Source organism: Gopherus flavomarginatus, chromosome 17, assembly GCF_025201925.1.
Source record: "Gopherus flavomarginatus isolate rGopFla2 chromosome 17, rGopFla2.mat.asm, whole genome shotgun sequence".
NCBI classification, from domain to species: Eukaryota; Metazoa; Chordata; order Testudines; family Testudinidae; genus Gopherus; species Gopherus flavomarginatus.
In genome coordinates, this window is record NC_066633.1 from 9,136,128 (window position 1) to 9,158,937 (window position 22,810).

The 22,810-nt window shown below is 49.2% G+C and overlaps 1 protein-coding gene across 4 annotated transcripts in view; it reads right to left on the reverse strand.

Annotated features, from left to right (window-relative positions):
* Positions 1-21,694, reverse strand: part of ADAMTS13 (ADAM metallopeptidase with thrombospondin type 1 motif 13) — a 29,226-nt gene extending 7,532 nt beyond the window's left edge. Inside the window, exons 1-24 of one of the 4 annotated variants that reach the window (XM_050926068.1) lie at positions 20,877-21,694; positions 19,043-19,109; positions 17,726-18,009; positions 16,212-16,353; positions 15,506-15,645; positions 14,516-14,599; positions 14,253-14,377; positions 13,237-13,383; positions 11,503-11,637; positions 11,051-11,201; positions 10,234-10,338; positions 9,458-9,609; positions 8,749-8,812; positions 7,778-7,904; positions 7,507-7,655; positions 6,769-6,889; positions 5,917-5,997; positions 5,456-5,637; positions 3,884-4,019; positions 2,907-3,036; positions 2,639-2,818; positions 1,892-2,081; positions 555-672; positions 45-174 (exon numbers count right to left, since the gene is read on the reverse strand). In XM_050926068.1, coding sequence (XP_050782025.1) covers positions 45-174; positions 555-672; positions 1,892-2,081; positions 2,639-2,818; positions 2,907-3,036; positions 3,884-4,019; positions 5,456-5,637; positions 5,917-5,997; positions 6,769-6,889; positions 7,507-7,655; positions 7,778-7,904; positions 8,749-8,812; positions 9,458-9,609; positions 10,234-10,338; positions 11,051-11,201; positions 11,503-11,637; positions 13,237-13,383; positions 14,253-14,377; positions 14,516-14,599; positions 15,506-15,645; positions 16,212-16,353; positions 17,726-18,009; positions 19,043-19,109; positions 20,877-20,942 — 3,206 coding nt within the window. In that variant the 5' untranslated portion in view covers positions 20,943-21,694. Of the gene's footprint in view, positions 1-44; positions 175-554; positions 673-1,891; positions 2,082-2,638; positions 2,819-2,906; positions 3,037-3,883; positions 4,020-5,455; positions 5,638-5,916; positions 5,998-6,768; positions 6,890-7,506; positions 7,656-7,777; positions 7,905-8,748; positions 8,813-9,457; positions 9,610-10,233; positions 10,339-11,050; positions 11,202-11,502; positions 11,638-13,236; positions 13,384-14,252; positions 14,378-14,515; positions 14,600-15,505; positions 15,646-16,211; positions 16,354-17,725; positions 18,010-19,042; positions 19,110-19,386; positions 19,624-20,876 lie in introns of those variants that run through there. The other 3 variants (XM_050926067.1, XM_050926066.1, XM_050926069.1) reach the window with 3 other exon arrangements.
* Between the last annotated feature and the right edge of the window lie 1,116 nt (positions 21,695-22,810).

Genomic DNA, 22,810 nt, shown 5'->3' on the forward strand with positions numbered 1-22,810 from the left:
CCCCATCACTGGGGACTGACAGTGAAAAGAGACCTGTCTCGTACCTTGGAGGGCACAGCATGGGATTGCAGCTTTCCAGCCTGCTCGTTGGCTTTGGCACTTGGTTGCAATGTTTCTCTTGGGTTTCTTCCTTGGTCTCAAAAGCCACACACACATAACGAAGCTGGGCCACACCTAGAGGGGAAGGGGAGACAGTCTGATAGCATGGCATGGATGCGGCTGTTGAAACAAGATCATTTATGAGAGCAGCAGCCTCGCGCTGGAGCTCAGTGCTGTTTATAGATCAAGCAAGCTCTGCATACACTCCCGGAACCTTATATTAGTGCCACCCTACTGTGGATTCAAACCAGGAACGTTACCGGGGAAGGCTCTGCATCCTTGCTGCAAGCCCTGAGCCTCGCGCCCCTAACTCTTCCAGACTCTGTGTACTTGTGACCACAGCCACATGCGCACCCCCTCCTCAGTGGTGAAAGGTTAATTGCACGAATGCACGAGGCTGTCAAGCTCATCCCCAGAACAAAGAATATTTCTGTGCAGTGTCACAAGCATCTCACCTCCGCCACAGGTCACAGTGCATTCGCCAACGAGAGGGCTCCAGACATGCACCGAGCGATTTTCCTTCTGGATACTCCCAAATGGCACCAGCTCTTCCCGCGAGGGCGAACTGTCCTGCTTCCAACAGAGCAGCAAAAGACAAGTGACTGGCAGCTGCTGCTCGCCCAGGGCCTGAGCCAAGCTCAGGGGAACCAAGGGAGTCTTTTCATTCGTGTCAGAGGGCTCTAGACCATGCCCACAGCTCCTGTGATCTCTCTCACAGACAGTTCCCTACACTTCCACTGCAGCAGGGGCAGATTCCAAAGTGGTGTGCAGGGCCGGACCCCCAGGACTCCCCCTCAGTGACGAAAGCTGGACCCCCAGGACACCCCCTCAGTGATGCAAGCCAGACCCCCAGGACTCCCCTTCAGTGATGCAAGCTGTGCGTCTAAGACCCCACAAGAATCTCCCTCTGAAACTGAAGAGAGACAGATTTGAGCATTTTCCTTTTAACTATTTTAGTGGGACACTGGCCTGTAGATTTTAGTGCTGGCGAAAGGCGCCTGACAGCCCTGGAGGCCAAACCCTGTATTTATCCCACATAGTGGTAGCAGCACGGCACGCTCAAGGGACATTTCCCTCACAGGGTCCCACCAATAAGGCTGAGCCGTGTGCAGAGAACCCTTCCAGACTTCATAGCCAGTAAGTCTCTGGTCCCTTGGCTGAGACTGCCTACATGGGCACCTCTTGGTTCCCACTGTGGGGGTGGGTCTCTGACATGGACACACATTGTCTCCGATCGCTGACCTACCTTAGATAGTCATAACTTTTAGTCATGCCTCACCCAGGCTGGCTTAGAACCAGTGACCTGCAGGGGACAGTCTCTGCACCCCATTAACAATCCCCAGAGTCAATCAACTCCCCCTCCAGCTTCTAGTTTCCTTCTGCAGCCCGTTTGTGAATGCCAGGCTCCCTCTGACAGATGGCACCGCGGGTTTCTTTACTGGAGGTGATTTCATGAGGGGACGCTCTCTGTGACATACGCTAAAGCATTTCCGCCTCTGCTTTGCTGGGAGCAATATGGCTGCGTGGGAAGGGTAGCGGGTGGGATGATGTCCAACGGGGGTTAGCCGGCCCCTCCCAGAATTAAATCCCCCCTCACAAAGCCTGATGAACCCGGCAGCATTATCTAAGGTGAGCAAGGCTTCCTGAAGTGACTACATGGGACTCTGGACTAACAAGCTGTTCTGTGTGCATAACACCCTCTCAACCTCCAGCAGTAAAATGGTCCTTCCCAGCCTGGATCCCCCACGGGCCAGTGCATGAGGTTCCCCATTAGCCAGGCCAGGGTACTCACTGTGTTCCAGCCCAGAGGACAGATGTTAACCACACATGGCACAAAAGCGAGAGGTTTCTCTTCCGCCGGGCACAGGCTGTCGTCTACTGTGGTCTCCAGTCCATCAAGAATCTGGACACAGGTCACATTCTGCTGGGTGACTCCAACCCCACAGATGGCAGAGCATTTGCCCGGCTCAGATTCCTTCCATCTACATGGGAAATAATAGCACCGCTCAAGGATCTCCAAGCACTTTAATTAGCACTATGAATCAGCTGACCCTCACACCACCTTCAGGAGGTAGAGATTACTACTCCCATTTCACATGGGGGAAACTGAGTCACAGAGGGGTGAGGTGATATGTTCAAGAGGTAGCACAGCAAGTAGTGGCTGAGCTGATTCAAGAACACAGGTGTTCTGGCTCCCAGTCCCCTACTCCTGCCTAGACAACACTTAGACCTTCTCCCGATTAAGAACCATGCCGCTGGGGAGAACACTTGGTCTCTGTGATTGGAAAGGAAGGACAAACATCCCCTCATGGCTGAGTCCCCACACTCTCAGCTTGAGGAGCGTTGCCCCCGCAGGACGCACTGTGACAGGCATAGTAACAGAAATGGTTACGTGGCCCAGGCAGGAACAAAGTGCTCTCAGGAATGATGAATATGCAATAACCCACCCTGACCACGGGACTGTCACACAAAACAAGTGGAGAAAGAGTCAATGATTCATTCCCCCCACACACACACATTCAAGGGGCCTCTGAATTACCTTATGGGACACGGCTCAGTGCTGCATGCCTTGGTGGAGGCAGGTTTGGGAGAATCCGTGCATTTGGAATCAGGAAGAGTCAGGATCAAGCCCCCTTCTTTCTTCACACAGCGAACCAGACGCTCCATCACTCCACCCCCACATGTGGCACTGCAGGGGCCGAAGTCCCCCACCACCCAGCTGTGAAAGGACAAGAGCCAGCTATGCCCATCTCTAGTGATAAGAGACTTTAGCTTAGTGGTGGAAAAGGCTGTTCAGGAATACTCACCCTTGTGGGCATGGTGCCATGGCACAGGGCTCCTGCCTGGAAGGGGGCTGTGGAGTCTCCAAGCACAGCTGATCATCTGTTATTTCATTCCTGGTCTGGTCAAAGCAGGAATGATCGACCTGTAGCACCCCTGGGAACAAAAGTTCAGTAAAATATTAGAACCGCTATTGCTGAGGCCCCTAGCTGAAAAAAGGAAAGGAAATTCTAGGCTGATTTACGGGCTGGTCTTTGCTCTTAAAGAAAGAAACTATGAGTTCCCTTTGTCCAATAAGACAGAAGTGAATCCCCAAATGTGTCAGAGAAAGAACAAATATGGGAATTCAGCCCTTATATAAACTTTAGAAACTCTATTTCTTACATGGGTTTCATCTTGAAAGATTTTAAAGTAACTTTTTCACGATCAAGAGGAAGGTTCTAAAAGAGAAGCTGTTCAACTGTTAGCCCGGTTCCAAAACAGAAAGAAAAAAAGTTTTGTGCAAAAAAATTCATCCAGCTTTAGATCAGACATTAAGGAATAATTTGGTTTCAGTATTAAGACACTTCACTAGCTCTAAATCATAGACTTGATGGACTTTGACCAAATTCTTTAGCTGGGGTTTATAACCAAATGCACAGCCACCTTCTTAGAATCCTCTTTGGAGTTTATAAGGATTGGTTATATTGAGTATTAATTTGAGGATTTAATTCCAATTCATTGTTGAGTCTAGCTTGTTGATTCGATCATGATTTGATAGCTGTACTGCTACATTCTTAGTTTAAGTTAATATTAGTAATACCATCTTAGATCTGGCCACTTTTTAAAATTTTAGTTTGTTTAATAAGTTTTAATGAAATGTATGAAAGCGATAACAAGCGTATTTCTTTCAATATGCAAAATGAGTCCAGAAGGTTTGAAGACTTAGGTGGATAGCAGCCAGTCAACCGACAAGCCTGAGCAGCTTCCCCCAGTTAACCATTGGTTCTCACATCAGCCTCACCTTCCCCACAGCTCACCGAGCAGGTCCTGAACTGAGGAATCCACACATGTGTCTGTTTCTCCTTTGGTATAAAGTAGCTGAAAGTGATGTCTGGGTTGGTGACATCTCCATATTCTTTCCTATACTTCCTATAAACCTGGGAAGGAGAAGAGCGTAGAAATCTAGAGCTTAACCCAGGTCAGCATGGTGTTGTGTACGCAGATCAAGTCAGAGGAATGTGTCTGAGCACATGGAGAGCAAAGATGGAACCTGGGTGCAAGATCTGGATGTGGATTCCAAACACTCCAATAGCTGGGGCCTCTTTTCATACTCACCTCTAACAAACACCTGGTTGTACCCATGCCAATGGAATTTCTGTCAGCCAGTCCACATGCTGGAGAGTTTATTAGTATTCCCTAATAAAAGTTTCTGAACTCAGCATTCTAAAAATGGTTCAGAGTTAGGACATAAGGCCTTAAAAGAACTTCTCAACCAATCAGCTACCACTAATAGAAAGAATCATGGCAGTGCTGGTTTCTGATTAGCCACAAGTACAGTCTCTGGTCCAATTGCGACATTTCCTTTCTATATGGTACAGGCAATCAACTCTTGCTGCCCTACTCAGAAGTCCCTTACAGACAAAATAGCATCATCTGTATTAAATTCTTTCCCGCATCTTTGACTGTTCCCTGTTTAATTCCATAATTTATAAATTAACTGAAACCAATAGTGTCTGCAGCCTCTTCATTATCCTTGATTATCACTTCTCATTCTACTGTAGTGCTCGTGAAAGGTGCTGGGTCAAAAGCCCTGGAGTGTGACCATCTCTGTGTGTTACAGCACAGGCAGGGACAATCTTTTCTCCCGCTGCTGCTCCCCACCAGCACCCGCCCCCAACTCAGAGGGTCTGCCTCTGATGGCAGCAGAGTTCCTGTGGCCAGTTCAGCCCTCTTGCCTCTGCTGGGACAGCCAAGTAGAGCAAGCTGTAGTGGGAGGACTTACGCTGTGAACACCCATCCACTGGGCACTGAATAGACACTATGAAGCCAATGCTCTTTGTAAACATTTCAAGTTAACACTGGGTCTATTTATCACTTCCAATCATTCAAACTCAGATTAAGTCTGCCATAAAAACCAAAACCCAAATCTGAATTCACGTCCTGATAGGGACATCCCTCTTCTGGGTGGCTTTGCCTCGGCACGTGTGTGTCTGCCACTGGAGCACGAACCTCAGTAACGAATGATGGGAATTGCTTAATTAGAGAAACAGCCTTGTAATTCCACCAGGTTTGTTCTTGGAAAGGGAACCGACCCTTTGCATCACAAGGGAGATTTGCTGCCAGGATTCCGCTGTTTTCTTCTTTCTTCCCCCATCCAGCCTTCACCTACGTCTACAGAAAACCCACAGGGAACATGTGCTCAACCATTTCCCAGGACAAGGAGACCATCCCCAGCATGGAGCTCAATTTCTGCTGCTGTGGGGGAATCAGCAAAGCCTCAACCACCGCCAGACTCTGCCTTGCAGGTCTTAGCCATGAGCCATGCAGCCCAAAGCCAGTTCTGGCTATCCCCTTTCCAGCCCTATCGAGCTACCTGTATCTCAATGTCCTCTTGGGTTGGCCCATTGACATGGACTTCCTCCAGGCTTGGCAGGTTGTCCTCAGTGAGAAACACCCTGTATTTGATCTGGTTGTCCTCTATTACCGACGGATAGGTGGTGTTCAAGGAGATTCTCTCCTTCCCGGCCACCACATACCGACCTTGGACCTTCACAGCTAGAGAAGCAACAGTGGTAGTCAGGGCAGAGAGGTATTATGTTTCACTGAATCAACTAGAGACAATGGCTTCCTTCTGTGCATCCACTAGTGACCTCTCCAGTCTATTTTAAACATCCCAAGCAATGGAGCTTCCCCCACTTCTCTACAGAGAGTACCCCACAAGTGATGAGATTGCACCACCAGGACCCTTCACCTCGGCTGCCTTTTCTCAAGACCATCTGCGTGTTTGGGGGCACAGGAACCAAACCGGCCCGGTGGCCTTCCCATTATACTCACCCAAATGTGTGAAGAGCGGTTTGCGATTAGTAACGTAGACGAGGGTGGTCTTGCGAGGCAGGGCTAGAAACGTAACATACTCTGGGAAACAAACACAGAGAAGACGCGGTCACATTCAGTTCTGCACCTTCTGTAAGGAGTGGGGGGATTTGTAATTACAGTCCTTGCCCTCACAGTGCACCTTCCGAGGATTTCAAAGCACTTTACAGACAGTAATTAACCCTCTAAACTCCCCTGCATGGTAGGTATTATATCGCTATGCTGCGGAAGGACAGGCGGAGACACAGAGAACTAAATGCCCCCTGGTGTCACTCCACTGACTTCAGAGTCACCCCTGGGAAGAATAGAGCCAAGAGAGCTTAACTGAATCAGTGGCAGACCTGGGAACATGGCCTCAGCATCCTCCACTCTGGCTACCAAAGCCCTCCGCTCACTTTCAATTTTTAAAAATACCCTCCAGAGAAGTCTATGTGAGGGTGATGGCAGAGGCGAGCTCAGACAGATCAACATTTTACTGCTCAGGCAGCCCCCCTGTTTTACAGAACTTAGCTAAGCCGAGCTCTCCCCCCAAGGCCAGAGTTCAGGACCCTGCTTGTAGCAACAAGGGAAGCCACATTGCAAACGGCTCAGCAGGGAACCCAGGCTGCAACCAGCTCTCAGGCTGCACGAGCATTAATCTCATCAGTCTCCATCTCTGACAGCCTCCACCAGTATATTCCACACAAAACCGAAACAAGCAAAACCACATCCAAGAAGCTGCATAGGGACAGCACAGAGCTTGGCATCTGCTTTGGGGGCATCCGGCAACCGAGCTAGACCCTGATGTGGAGAGCGGAGCTGAGGCTTGCAGACCTTTGGCTTTTCCTTCTGTGTAAGAGCCGCTCACTCTGGTGCACGTGGCATTGTCTCCCCCGCACACCTTGCAGGAGTCCATCACCATCCCAGAGTCCATCCTGCCGTCACAGCCGAACACCTGAGCAAAGGGTAGAGCCACAAGACCAGCTTATTCTGGGAAGAAAGGGAAGTGATCAAAGTGGCATTTCCTGGGTTACATTCTTTAAGCTACCCCAGTGAGCACAGACACACATGGGCAGAAGAAGCAAGCGCAGATGGTGGCTACAGCATGGCTTTTAGAGTCAGGATTCTTAAATTCTATTCCTCATTTTGCCACTAACCCCACTGTATGACTCCAGGCAAACCTCTCCTGGAGGAGAGTTAGGTCTGTCTAGGTCTGCCCACTTACCTTAACAACATATATAGCTATGCGAGGTGAATTGATAACAAGGGTATTTCAGTCTCGTGCATCAGGGTATAAGCTGATTGCTGCACTGGTCAGGAAGGAATTACACACACATGTACCATACTGTATAATCAGGGTTGGTATTGAAAGCACAAGCGGGATACTCAGTTAGTTAGTCCAAAAGTCCAAACGACCCTAACAAATCCTGGTCTTATAGAAGAGCTGGCCTCAAAAGTTTGGGTGGCAGTTTGCTTGTTCCTCAAGGAGGTGGCTCCTTTGAGACCATTTAGAGCCTATGCCTGGAGCTTGGCCTGGATCCACCATCCGCTTGCGGGGAGGAAAATCCTTACCCTGCAGCTGCCCATCACGCACAGATTGAAAGCCGCTTCAGCTCTGTAGTTGCTCTGCTCACACCTGGTTCCATCTGTGAAACTGACTCCACGGCTCACCATGAAATTCTTCTCTTCTGCCTTGCACATGTGTTTGCACAGGGTATCCCCTGGGGTGACAGACACCGTGAGAAAGGCAGAGTTACTCAAGCAAAAAGGCACAAGAGAGTCAATGGCACACTGGGGGTTCTCTTTCCCAAAGGAACTGCGCTCTCTCTCTCTCTCTCTTTACCTTTGGCATAACCAGCAGCCAACGTCCACTTATAAAAAGACGGGACTTTTGGAATGAGATACAGCGGCTTTACATTTGTCGCTGCGCACTGTTCAGCCATGAACGCCAACTGGGAAGTCAAACAGGCCTATGGAAGAGGGAGAGTATTATGCAAGGAAAGTGAAATGGAATAAGAGCAGAATCCCAGGAACCACTTCACCCACTACCTAAGTGCAGCCACCTCTGGGGTGAAAAGCAGCAGCTGACAAATAGAAAAACAGCAAATGAAGAAGACTAGCCCATTGAAGTGACGTTGCAGGAGAAGTTGGGGAGGAGGAGATGGGCTAGGAATGGGAGACAGATGGTTTGCAGATGATGTTATCTTTCCTACTTATCTAAAATAAATGTCTGGGGCAAATGTGAACAATACAAGCATGGCCCCTGTTGAGCACAGCCCTGCACTGAAAGGACTCGGGGTATGTACACTGCAGCTAGAGGGGTAAATCTTCAGCTCGACTGAGCTTCAGTTTGATTGAGCTATCATGCTAAAAGCTGCCGTGTTGCCATGATGACACAGGCAATGGGACAGGCCGACTGCCAAAGTACAATCCCGTCCAAGACCCTAGGTCAGTACTCAGTGACCCTAGGTCAGTGGCTAACACTTGCTGTCGCTCACACTTTCATGGCCACTTCCATGCTAGAGCTGGGAATTACCCCTCCCTCCGAGTGCCTGGCCAGCTCTGTCAGGGGTCCCAGATAAGATCTTTTATTCCACATTGATGGGGCTGGTCAGTTGTTAGTCAGTAATTGGCCTCAGATGGAGACTCCATGACCAATGCTTGGCTTCCTTCTCAGGGAAATCAATTGTTTCAGCTCTGAAAGCTGTGGCCCTGGATGGTACAGTTCTTAAAGGGTTAAAAATGGCGTATAAACTGACAGTGCATTGCTTGGCCATGTGTGTGATGCCTGCGGAGCGAGAGAAGGCAGCCTACCTGCGTATTGCACATGTCAGCCTGGACGCCTGCTCCCCTGCACTCCTGACCCCCGAAAGCCGGCCTGAAAACAACAGACATGTGGGTCAGCAGGCAGCCAGGTGAGAGACTGGAAGAGCTGCCCCACAGTGAGGTGACAGAGGATCCTGATCATCCAAATACACAGGATCCGGGAGCGCCTAGCCGCAGCAGCAAGATCTGGCTCGTGGACAGCCACACCGAGCCAGCTAATGAAACGACAAGTACACGGGTCAGTGATGCAGCCAATCAGTGGAGCGACGGGGGGCGTGGATCAGCGTTCACGTCGCACTCCCAAGCCGGGGAAGCTAATGACCCAACCAGCAGACCAAATTCAGTGATGAATCCTGGTCATGTGCCACCTGGGGCACGTTGCGCATGTGCTAAGAAGAAGAATGGAGCAACACAGGGATCGAGGCACTGAAAAGACTCATCCAGACAATGATACACCTGGGCAGTGGAAAGGCAACGAGACCTGAGAATGATACACATGGTCAGTAGAGAGACAAGGAACTTGTTACACTGGCAAAACATGCAGCACGTCCTAAGCTGGGTACAGTGCAGGATGCCAGCCCACGCTTAAATGGACTCGAACATGTTAAGTGGAAGCGCGGACACTTGGGCCTGCAAACAGCTGGAGGACCCTGCGAGCACCTCCAACAGCGCTGCCGGGAAAGAGGAAAGTCTTTACCTGGGGTTATTACAGAGTCGTCTTCTCGTTACAACTCCTCCTCCACAGCTGCGGGAACAAGCAGTGAGGGGGCTCCAGCTGGACCACTGCCCATGCACCACTGCCCCAGGGTTCAGCTCTTCCAGGGAGCTGCAGCGTCCCTTGGAGCACCACTGCAACCCAGAACACCACAGGGATCAGCAACAGCGGTGCCCCAGCTAATACTGCAGGGAGCTGGGGGTCTCTGCCCCTTCGGCTGGGAGAAATGCAACTGGAAGAGTACTGTATCTCGTGCTTCAGTCGCTCCCTTGTCTGGGACGGGAGGGGAGGGGAAGGAAATTGGACCCCAAATCGCGAGGGGAGGAGCTGAGCGAGGCATCTTCTCCTCCAGCTCTACCTCCCGTGGGGGACAAACAGTGAAAACATCCTAGGCCGATAGCTTATTTGATAACAGCTCCTCAGTCCAGCAGACAAAGGGATAACCCAGTCCAACATCTGGAAAGTGACACCAGAGAAATTCAGATGGGAAATAAGGTGCAAATTTTTAACAATGAGGTTAATTAACCTTTGGAGCAATTTACCAAGGGTGGTGGTGGATTCTCCATCACTCTTCAGACTTAGCTCTCTACATAGGAAAGCTCATTCGTCCCATTGTACCAGCCATCCACTATGCCCTGTAGCCACCCACTCTGCCATCCAAACATCCAGTGTGCCCTACAGTCACCCACTGCCCCATCATGTGCCTGGCAGCCACCTACTCCCACCTCCAATCTTCGCAGCACCTGAAGACTCTTTACCTTATTGATCCCACACTCCGTCCCATCCAGAAGGGGAACAAGAAGGCGGGTGCAGCTGGTCTGGTCAGCCCGATGGGTGTGGCAAGAGAGAACTCTGCACATGTCCTGGGAGGGCAGGGAAGCCAGGCTGCTCAGTGCGTGCCCGAGGCTGCTGTGCCAGTCACTCAACCTGAGCTGCCGCCCCTATCTCACCAACATAGGACCCCCACGCCTCCCAGCCAGAACACTGCAGACCATGGTAGATGGCCTCCACAGGCCGGGCCATGGCTCTGTGTGTGCTCAGCGCTCACAGGATACCAGGGAGCAGCAGCAAGACAAGCATGTCTTACCCACACCTACCCACCCGCTTCCTTCTAGCAGAAAGCCAGCACCTGCTCTCTCCCTTCAAATCCCAAGGGCTTAGGCAATTTCCTGAGCGTCTCCATTTCGAGTGGAAAGAGATGAGGCCCATGCTGCACGTGGCAGGCATTGTAGGTGCTTCCATGACTGGCACTGCCAATCGTTATGGCACAGGACGAGGGTCGGTCGCGGCAGCTGAGGTTTGCAGCCGGATTAGTGTTTCCTTGTTAAAGAGATGCATTAACAATGCTGCGATTGGCCTGCGAACAGCAGGGAGCCACACAGTCTTGTACAAGGGAGGGGCCAAAGGGGATCCGGAGAGCAAAGAGATGGAGTAGAACAAGAGAGGGAAGAGGGAGAGCTCCTCTCAATGCCAGCCCACCCCGCCGCTGTGCCACCACGCCCATCCCAGCTGCAGTACTTCAGGGGTGGCCATTACCAGCCAGAAGCACAAGCCGGTGGAAAGTGTTGTACCTACAATGTCATTCCTGGCAAAGGTGCAGGCCATGGCTGCGCTCCCAAAGGCTATTTTACACTGCTCGTCTGCGCCATAATATAAGCCAGGCTTCCACCCAGGGATGCTGCCCTCCAGGTCCGGCAGATCATTCAAGCAGCTTGCTTGGCCTGTCCTGGGAAAACCACAAGAGACATCGCTTTCCTGCACACAGACAGCAAGGACATGCACATACGCTAACACAGGCGCAAGGCCTTCAGTCTGGGAGTTCATTACCGGTGTCCCAGGAAACATGAGCATTGTCCTAGGCTCAGAGAGGTCTGCTCTCTTCACCACTCGTTCACTCCAAAAATCAACAAACCCCCGAGGCGTTACAGCGCCTCACTCTCCACGAGTCCCCCACCTTGTTCCTTGCCTTTCTCCTCCCCCCAGCGCAGACATGCAGATGAGCATGGAGAACAGCTGGTTCCTTCTACCTGAGAAAGGCAAGGAACTGCTCTCTGCTGCACTCCGACCAGACCAGGTCCACGCTGTTGCGGCTGCCTTCGGGGCCCATGACGTTGCCCCTCCCATTGCACCGGTTTCCTTCGCCATCATGTTGGATTCCAAAACTGCCGCAAGAGATTGGGGGGGGGGAATTACTGATATTATCCAGCTGATCTCCTGGTGTTAAACTGTAGGAACCGAGCACAGTTTCAACCCCGGCTGGGAGTCACCACTCCTGAGTTCTATTCCGGGAGCACGTGAGTGATCTTGGCTAAGTCACTTCCGTTCTCTGTGCCTTAGTTTCTCCATTTGTAAAAGGGGGTCAACAGTATTTCCCTGCTACGTGGCAGCGGTACGAGGCGTAATTCATCATTTATAAAGTGCTCTCAGGCCAATGTGAAGAGATGCAACGGGAGGGAAGTGCAAAGCGTTAATTAATATTGACGTTTCCACTGCGTTTTGTTCTAATTCCATCTCCCTCCCTTTCCCCACAGAACACCGCGCTTTCTCTTGAAGAACACGAATGCTTACTGGATACTTTTGACATTACATTAGTGCCTCTAGGCCCAGTCAGGATCAGGACCCCCTTGTGCCTGGCACTGTCCATACACCTAGGAAAAGATGGTCTCTGTGCTGAAGAGTTTACACAGGCTAAGAGGCTCAGAGGGACGAAGGACTGGGGAAAGGGTGATGAAGAGGCTCCATTATACCTGAGGCTGATGGAAACATTTGAATGTGAATGACGTGGCTCAGGCAAAACAACGGGCCAAATTCTCCACTGGCATAAATGAGCACAGGCCTGCTGATGTCACCAGAGCTGCACAAATTTACACCAGCCAAGAATTTGGAGCAGGGATTATAAATCTCAGCTTCTATTTTGTGTTTTTCTACATCACCGGTCTTCCTTTCGTTATTCCTCACCCCACCCATAGGTAACTCACTGCACGATGTTCTCGTCACTGCGTACCGCCATGACACCGGGAGTCACCACCATTCTCTGGATCGAGACCCCACCACATCGATTAGCAAAGGTGACCTGTGGCCTCTAAGGGGCTGGAATCCAGCTAGTGACACACTGAGCCGAGGACAGAGGACCCTGTGCAGAGTGTTGAGTACCTCCTGAGGTGATGAGTGCCCTCAGCTCCCAGTGAAGACGATGGGAGTTAAGGGAGCTCAGAACCTTGCAGAATTGGGCCCCTCGTTCCCATTCCTTCTCTCCGGAATTGGGTTTCAAGCAATCTGAGCAGGGCTGTCCGTAGGCATACGCAGCATACCTGGCTGCGTAGGGCACATGAAAATTTTGCGCCGATGCAGTGCATTCTGCATGAGGGAGAGGGCACGGGGCTCTCTGCAGGGAACTGTGACTCTCCGTCGCCGTGAGGCAGGCTGGGGGGCTCGGTATCCTTTGCTGCCTAGTCCTCCCACCCCTGGGCTGTGAGCCTGGGCTGACGCAGTGTCTGCTACGTTCAAAGCTTGGTGTGTGTCAGCAATGGGGGGTGTCTTCTGGGGGTCCACAGGTGGGGGTGGTGGCTGTGCCCCAAGTTGGGCATAGGGGCACCAATTTAATAAAACCGTATAGGGCCTCATAAATCCTAAGGATGGTCCTGAACCAGCACCGCCTGAGGTGACTTGCTCGCTCTCTGAACTCAGCTTGCAAACAGGGGCCGATTTTCTCTGAGTGAAAGGGCTGACACTTCGCGACTCTCTGGGTCTTGCCCTCTGACCTGTGCCCGATCTCATGGGCTATGGTGACTCCCAAGTCGAAGCCAGTGTCCTCGGTGATAATGCAGCTCCAGGAGGAGGAGCAGGCTCCCCCCAGCTGGGTGACTCCGCGCAGCTGCTTGTTTCCATCGGGTAACTCCAGGTCAAACCTCAAGGAAGGGTGAGACAGGTGGGGGAAAAACGGGAGAGCAGATTCATTAGGATTAAAAACCCAAGCTGTGAACACTGTCCATTGAAAATGTCTTTAGCCTCTCCCAGCTCAACCTCACACCAGGTATTTACCACCCCCTTTCACTTTGATACGTGCAGGGGCTGAGATGTTCAATGAAGGCTTCACTGAGTACCTAGAACCTGCTCAGGTATCACCCTCCCCAGCACGTGTTGATTAGATATAACCCTGTCTGCAGGAGACAGAGATACAAGAATCCCCTCGGTGCAGAGAAGAAGAACTAAACAAGGACATTACATTCAATGGGAGATTGTCGGGTGTCATTAGCTACAGTCAGTTGAGAATAATGTGAGCCTGGGAGCCAAGCGAATGTGTGAGTCAAAGGAAATCTCTGTAGCTGGGGAATTTCTCTATAACAACCACTGGGTTTCTGCCTCTTCTCGACTTTTCTGCCCTCCCATGAGCCTCCCATGATCATGCAAACATTGCTGGGGACGCAGGCCTCCGCTGGAATTGTGCTGAGTCCGACACAGCCGGGCTGGGATATTCCTATTAACACTGGGCTGAGGAAGTGGAACTGTTGAGCATTCAGCCCCATCTGTGCTCGGGGAGCTGGTGGGTGTGGACATGCAGAATACCTCCCCCCTCCAGACTAGGGGAACAACTGGCACGAGGGCATTATACACCACAGCAAGCCACCCGGAAGGAGAATTGTAGGGCCCCTCTCCAAAGGCTGCACATTTTTCTCCCATCCCATCTGAGCACGTCCAGCAGTTGCTGCAGTTCGCCTGACCCTGCCAGCCTGACCTCACGTCTCTAATTTCCCCTCAGTCAGGGGAATTCTGTTACCTGGTCACATACAGGACAAGGTCAGCGTGCAGGGGATCTGAGTCATTCTGAGGGTTGACCTTCTTGCTCCACTCGCAGATACTGACCAGCGAGGAGGTGATGTTTGTGGTGATGTTCATACCCACCTAAAGAGAAGGCACATTTTCATATGCCTTCCCTTTAGTGGCCCTGTCACAGGCTGGCTAGCCCTCTGGGGGGAGCTGCACTCAGCCTCACCTGTGACAGACCCTTCTAAGGACTGTGAACAAACCCCCATTTTCTACCTCTGGTTCTGTCAGGACCATCATTCTCATCAGGTGAACCCTGAGCTGAGCTCCCAGCGAGGCATCTCTCAGCAGCTCGGCACCCTGTAAAAGGAAAAACAGGATCCAGAAGGAGTTTCATAATGAAGATGCCGGTGTGACTCCTGTCTGTGCCCTGCACTGACGCTGAGGCCTCCCTACACATACTGAGGATCTTCCACCATCCCAGCTGGATGCACTGCCAAGGTGACACACCAGGTAATTATAAAATCTGCAAATCACCAGGGAAAGAAACAGGCAGATGCATGAAATCTGCCCATTCCAAACAGAACCAGGATTCATCTGAGAACTAAATTCAGTGGAAGCCACAAAGTCTGTTCACTAATGTGTACTAGATTTAACTAATAGGATTAAAAGCCTCCTGGAGAGAGAGAACAAGGGATTTCACAGGATGTGAAAATGAATGTCAAGACCCCTCCAAGTCCCCTAGCCCCTGCCATCCATATGAAAACACAGTGGTACGTTCCTGACCGGAGCAAGGTGGGCAGTGCTGAAGAAATTAATAATGGAATGTTAAAACCCACACAGTGAAATGATAGATCAACTCAAATACAGCCCAATCCAACACCCACTGAAATCAATGGGCACTGAAGGATAAACTCCTAATGCTGGAGCCAGCACCCAAACAACTACTAAGGAAATTAAGGGACACATTTTCCAATTGACGCTTTAAAGCTGCACTCCCAGCATTTGCGAATGCCTCCTTTCTGCTTGCAGCTTCCTGCATGAGGGTACAATGGCCCAGGCAAAGCAGGTGAAGTAGTTGCTTTGCACCTTCGTCCAGTATTCTCTACGTACCCAGGGGAGAGGCATTCCCACTCACTTCTGCGGAGGTCCTTCCAGAACATTTGGCTAGGGGCTTAGCCAGATGTCCCACCAGAGGTCCCTTCCAACACAGGCCACCATAGGCTCAGGAAATGTGGCACTGAAATCAAACTGAAAGTCACTCACGATGTTCAGGTTGGTAAGGATGTACCTCTCGGTGTCCTCTTTGTGGAACTGATAAACATCAGGGCCCACTACCACCAGCAGCTCCAGGTGCATGATGCTCCCCTCTGCTCTTTTCCAGAGACGAGGAGAAGACTTTCTTTCTACAACAACGTGAGGGAATACAAGGGAGGTTAGGATGGAAGAAGGCATGAAAGCCCCATGGGTCCATCCCAGCCTATCGAACACTGATGAGAAATACATTGCTTCCCCCAGACACTTAGCTAATTCCCGTCTGCCCTGATTTCTAGTAGCTGCTGCTGCCACTCTTGGTAATTTATCATGCACAAGATATTTCACCTACATACCCTGAGTCCTGAGCCATCCTCAGCTAAGTTCGTATCTCTTTGCTCTTGTGTTGGCAGTAACTGGTGAGTGACAAGGCCATGCCTATCTGACCAAGATAAATCCTGAGTCCTTACTGAGGCTATATGTTGTTTTAGCAATGGTGAAAGCAGACGGGAGAGTGGTAGAATGCAGCTCGGCCTCTTCTCCAAGGCACAAGCAGTGCTCCTGGACTACACAGGTCTCAATGAGAGCATCATTTACACGTTGTGACGGCAATAAGTCCTGCCCTCACCGTCACTCATGCAACCCCACTGACTGCAGGCAAAAAGAGAGCGCGGAATTGGGCCAGTGGTTCCTCTCGTGGCCCCGAGACATCCAATACCTCCTATCATCCTTGTCCCTCTCCCTGCCGCTCTGAAGATGATGTGGGGTCTGGGGAGGCTGGGGTCTTCCAACACATTCAGGTGTTTGTTTCTCACAGGCCTGATGTGAATCTTTTCCTCATTCACGATGACGGCCCCTTGCTAAAGAAAGCAAAATCCCACCCCTACGTTATTCCAGAGGCATTCACCACCAAGAGAAAGTCACAGGCCACCTCTCCTCCCGCTCTCCCCTTTACCGCCAAGATTTCCCAAATAGGTGCTGCACCCAGGCAAAACTGAACATGTTTGGCACATCAGGATGCAAAACCAAAGGCTTCCTGTTTGTTTGTGATCAGTAGGATCCTACTAGGATCTAGGAGGGAGTGTGGTCTAGTGGTTAGAGCAGGGGACTGGGTGTTAGGTTTCTTATAGTCTGTTTCTGACTCCACCACCAACTTGCTGTGTAATTCTGGGTGATCCATTATCCTCTCAGCTTTCTCATCTATAAAACGGGGTTTCAATTACCTTCCTCAGGGCAGTGTGACACTTGGTTCATTAATGTTATAAAGCACTTTCAGATCCTCATTGGAAAGGATACTAAATCAACGCTAATTATTATTATTGCCATGGAGTACCTCACACATCATCGGGATCCCCCGTTATCAGAAGGATTTGGATGAACACCAAACTGCCAGGTTACCAAAAGCTCTGAAAAATGAAGCTACTGGAGGCTCAGTGAGGCAGCATTGGGATGACCAAAAATAAGTATTTTGAGACCTTCCTCCCTTTGAGCAGGTGTGGGGGGAGCAGCTTATTTCTTTCTTTGCCTGTTTCTAAATTTTCTCGTGGCAGAATTGTGATCCCATACACTGTACTGAATTGCAAACCCTTCAGAGCAATGACACTGACTTTTCTGGACTCTCTGAAATGCCTTCCCAGTGCTCTCTAGCAAGGAGAGATGGTCCCAAGCCACAGCACTGGATCAGAAACCCTTCAAACTCTGGGGGAAATTGGGATTTGAACTTCTCAGCTCAACCTCACTTCTGTAAAACTGATCTGAACCCCCTGAGACCTTGAAGGAAGTTTGGACCCAGCTCCAAATTTTTGGGCTTTGGACTCAGCACCATCAATTCATCATCAATAAATAAAAAGTAGATCCCCTTATGTTTTCGAGAGGGCAGGGCATTTTCTTCCATTCCAAGCTCAGGGAGAAACTCATCCCTAGGCAGAAAGGCCAGCACCAGCCAATGCACCACATAAGTTCCACTTCCACCCCAAGCATTCTTCACAACGCCATCAAGGTCAAAGTGGAACTTTTATGTAGCACATAGTCCTCGCACTGGTCCTCTGCACAGGAATGAATTTCGCTCTAACCTCTTATTTCTGATCTGACACTTTGCTTTCTAGGCACCTGGGTCTTCACTCTGAGACAACTAACCAAGTGCACATGGCAAAAGGTCCTCGGTCATTAGTGGTTGTAAATGTTGTAAATGCAGCGGACGTTTTGATTTCAAAGTCTATGCTGCATACTCACCAGCTGCCCTTCGCAGTACGTGACTCTACATTCAGCCCCTGGAGGGCGCATTACTTGTCCACCGGCAAAGCAGGCGCCTGGGAATTGCTTTAGCAAACTAACGGAGGAGTTCAGCTTTCGATCGCTCACGAAGGAAGAGGAAAGAAAGACGTGGTCCTCTAGGAATTCAAAGGCGTAGAGTTCTCCCCAGGCCCTGAGAGAGCAGCGTTGAACTTTACAAGATTTTGGTTCAACTTGGTCCTCTTCACAGGGACAAGCTGGCTGAACAATAACAAATTCCGGTACTGGAAGAAATACCAGAAATTACTAGGATTATAGACATGCTTAACAGTAACAATAATGATGTGTGGGAAAATAAATACAACTATCTGTCTGTCCAAAGAGCCTTTTCTCTTTAATTATGTCACTGACCCCAGTCCTCTGTGTTTTTATCAACCCCAAAACTAGGGTGACCAGATAGCAAGTGTGAAAAATCGGGACGAGGGTGGGGGGTAATAGGAGCCCATATTTTAAAAAGCCCCAAATATCAGGGCTGTCTCTATAAAATCAGGACATCTGGTCACCCTACCCAAAACTGACGATACATCATCTTGCAGCTACAGCATAGAACTGGTGATCAGGAGGTCCAGGTTCTCCTATTAGCACCGAAACTGACTTGCTGTGTGAACTTGGTCAAGACTTGTAACCTCTCTGTGCCCCCATTTCCCTATCTGCATATGGAGACAACAATTTACTTGACAAAGAGGTAAGGTATTTTGAGTTCATCAGATGTAAAGCATTATAGAAGTGAAAATTATTATTGCTAGGCACTGGACAAACATGTAAGTACACAATGTCCCTGCCCTGAGAATCTTGCCTAAATCTAAACAGTATCTTAATCCTGAATTGTGATCAATCTAAAAGTATTTATATTTTCTTGAAATGTTTATAAAAAAACACTTACATAAAATCGTCATTATAGTCTACACTCTCGTGCCCAGCTGATCTGGATTTGTTCCAGGGTTATTTAGAATCTTTTGTTCTATGAATTGTGCACTAAAACAATAACAATGTGCAGAAGGAGAAGTGGAACAGAAAAGTGCTAAAAGAATTACTGGATTGGATTTCCGAATAACAGACCCAATTCTGCAAACACTTACACACTTGAACCAAACTACTCGTGTGAGTAAAGTCAATCACAAGCATAAGTGTTTGCAGGTCAGATCAGGGCTAAGTATCAATAAAAGTGTGTGCTTACTGATATCAAATATACAGTATCAGAAACAAATTTACAAACATGACACATTACAAAATTCAGAAGGAAGAAGGCATGCATACCATCAAGGACTGCACTGGTGCCAAAATAAGAGAAAATGTCTTCTGGATCCAACGCCTCGAGAAATTTCTGCAAAAAGAAAAATAGCAGCTTTACATTTTCAAAGCAAAAACAAATGGAAATAAAACTTTATTCATCACCACCCACCCTGCGCACATCAGCAATTTAACTATTATTCGTTTAATGTTGATGTCTTTAGTACAGAATGATCACCCAGAGGAGATGGTTGTACTTTCTTTGATTAGTGGGGCTTGATACATTTTGGTTTGAATGCACGTTGTCCTATTTCAATAGAGAGGGGAAAATAACATTCTTGCAATCTGTTCTCTCTGGAGGTCAGACTTACCTCTTGGAAAGCTGCTGGCCAGCAGAATCCCAGAGGGATCACTGCAAAAGCTAGGAAAATTGAATTGATGCTCATGTTGAAGGAACTGCTACTGACACTGGACAGCAAAGGCTGGCCTGGGGTGATTAAGATGTTTAGCCCAAGGCATCACATGGAGCGGAAGTGAAGAATACATAGTGTAAACAAATAAGAGTTGATCCACTGCAGAGAGGGGCAGCTGAGGGGGAAATCAGTTGCTGCAGGAGTTTTTACAAGAACAGCTGTAGAGAGAACACTTTTGCGCAATATTTGCCATTTTGTTACAGCCAAAGAGCACTGCAAGAATAGAAACTTTGAGCCAGTTTTAACAGCCAAGTAAACAACAAGTAAAGAAGCAACGGGGGTGGGGGGGACACGAATCTAGACTGTCAAAGAAACAAGATGATTTTCCGCTCCTGAGGGAACAATCTGGCAGTGCCTATCCAGGCAAAACTCCACTTGCTCCAGTTCTAGGGGAGAATGAGACATGATTCTACTGAGACACAAGAGTGAGCTGTATTCATGTCTACACAAGTTACATTGGCATACAGCCACCTTAATTTGTGTCTAGCTGGGGCAAGTGTGTACTTGGCTGCTTGCATTGATGCAAAGTGTGGTGCACCACAGGTAGGTATCCCAGGGTGCCATGCACCACCATCCAATAGAATGCCTTCGGAGACATTTTTGCAATGTTTTGTGATTTAGGAATGAATTGCCCAGGTCTCTTTGGGAGCTTGGGGTCCAGTTCCCAGCATGCAACTTTCTCCATCCAAAGCCCATAATTTTCATACTGTTTTTTAAAAACCCCACAAACCCATGTGGTGCTTTGCAGTCTCCGCCGTCTCTGCCAGAAGCATGGAGTCTGCAAAGCTCTGCACTATTGTCATGAATGTTGCAAATACAGGATGCACGGTTCTCCTGTATTTGCAGACTCACGGGAAGTACTGTAACTGAGCACGAGGATATCTTCAAGGACAGTTTGCTGATGAACATAATGAAAAACAATGTAAGGGTTGTTGGTGGCATTCACCAAGCAGCTGCAGAGGGTGGAGCGCCACTTCTGGGCCTGAAAAACAAGCACTGAGTGCTGGGATTGCGTTGTAATGCAAGTTTAGGACAAGCAGTGGCTGCAGAACTTTCATATGCAAAAGGCCACTCACATTCCTGCACGTGTGCCCAGCTCTCCCCAGCCCTCCAACACAGGAACACCAGAATGAGAGCTGCACTGATAGCGAAGGGAGCAGCACTCACTGGAAACTTGCAATGCTGAATTGCAACCGGTCAGTGGAAAATCCACGGCGGGGGGGGGTACTTGTCTGGCAAGTATGCAGGGCCATTAATCGTACCCTACTATGCAGCACAAGGACTCCCAGCAATGTGCAGGACATAGTGGATGGATTGGAGCAATGGGGTTCCCAAACTGCAGTGGGGCAATAGCCAGCATGCATATCCTTATTTCGGCACCAGCTCACCTTGCCATGGAGTACATCAACAGAAAGGACTACTTTTCTACAGTTATGCAAGCGTTGGTGGGTCATCGGGATGCTTCGCCAACCTCACTGTGGGCGGGTCAGGGAAGATGCATGATACTCGATCTTTAAGAACACTGGACTTTCTAAAAAGCTGCAACCAAGGATGTTGTTTCCAGACAGGCAGACTACCATTGGCAATACTGAAATGCTAATAGCGATCCTGAGGGATGCAACCCCCACCCTTGCTCGCAAAACCATACGCACCCCCGTCAACAGCATCAAGGAAACATTCTGCTACCAGCTCAGCAGGTGCAGAATAATTTGAATGTGCTTTTAGTAAATTAAAGGAACGCTAGCGGTGTTTACCCACTAGAACGGATTTCAGTGAGAAAAATACCTCAACGGCTATAACTGCCTTTTGTGTTCTGCACATCATCTGTGAGGCAAAGGGGAAAAAGCTGCTGCCAAGGGGGAGGGTGGCGGTAGAGGAGCTCTCCGCTGACTTTGAACAGCCAGACATCAGGGCTCTTCCAAGCGCCCAGCACAGAGCTATGTGGTGGGAGAGGCTTGGAAAGAGCACTTTGTCGGTTACAATAGTGTTCTAGGCTACTTTAAGGGACTTGTGTCTGTTTTGTGTAATCTACATTACATATTGGTGGGTCTTTGCCTACTGGTATCTATTCTGTTGAGCCTGGAGCTTTGGGTGCTGCTAAGAATTGTGTTTGCTTGCTGCACATTTATAAATATGGCTGGGTGTTTTCCTGAAGCTATGAATTCAGTGGTGCTTGATGTGCATTTACAAGTACTATGTGCTTTATGTACCGCTATGCATTCTGCAATATTTGTTGTGATCTAATAAAAATCATTTGATTCTCCAAACCTAGAACTTTGGGTGAAAAAAAACAGCAGAAAATCTATGTATTAAAAAAAAACAAAACCTGTACAATACTATACAAAATGTTAACAAAACTTAATGGGGTGAAAATTTAAATTAAAAAGGAGGTAAACATTTATATCTATTTCAGTAAACAAATGTAGCCCGTTGTGGTTACATGTACACCAGTTGTGGTTCTCATGGGTCAGTATATGTGAAGCTGTGGTGTTCCTTGCTGTCCCCCAGCGTGGTGTGCTAGGGGTCCAACTGCATCCCATGATGCCACATGGAATATTGAGAGTATAAGAGGTAGTGACCATGGAATTCTCCAAGAACTGCAAAGGGTGGGAAATCCAGGATTTTTGGACCAGTCGGTCAACCAGGATCTGCAGCATTTGGGTTTGGTGCCTAAAAAGACCCATTATGTCCAGGTGCATTTCCTGCTCCTTGACCTAGTGGGACTCCAGGACCTTTTTCCTGTCCTCACTGTCTTTCTCCAGACTGTCGGTCACACTGACTCTCCAAGCCCTTTGTTCATGGTCCGATGCAGCACTGACTTGCAGGATTTTGCAAAAACACGTCCTCCTCAGTCCTCCTCCTCATCAGTGCCAGGCATTCTGTGAGCGTGGAGGGGGCATCCTTCAAGGCTACACTGCCAGAAGCTGCTGATAAAAATAGACATATGCACCACTGGATTTACCATCACAATGAAAAAGGAAAGAAACATTTCAAAACTCCCTTCCTATATTCCCATAAATGCTTTTAATAACTTATGCTTACTGACACTTCAGTTTTGGAGTATCTCTGCACAGCACTGCTCTCCAGCCCCATCCATGCTGCGTATGGCCTGCCAGAGATGGCGCGAGCGGGGGTTCTATTGAATTAAGCCATAAAATTACAGCCCTAATCCATGAGCAATAGCAATGGATACTGGCACCAGTTTTCACAAGATGTGATGATTTTGGCTGATATCTCACTTTGCAGGGTCACAAAGGCACAGAGAACACAGCTTGCTACAGGCATCCTCATTATCCTAAACATGAAATAGACATTATACCTA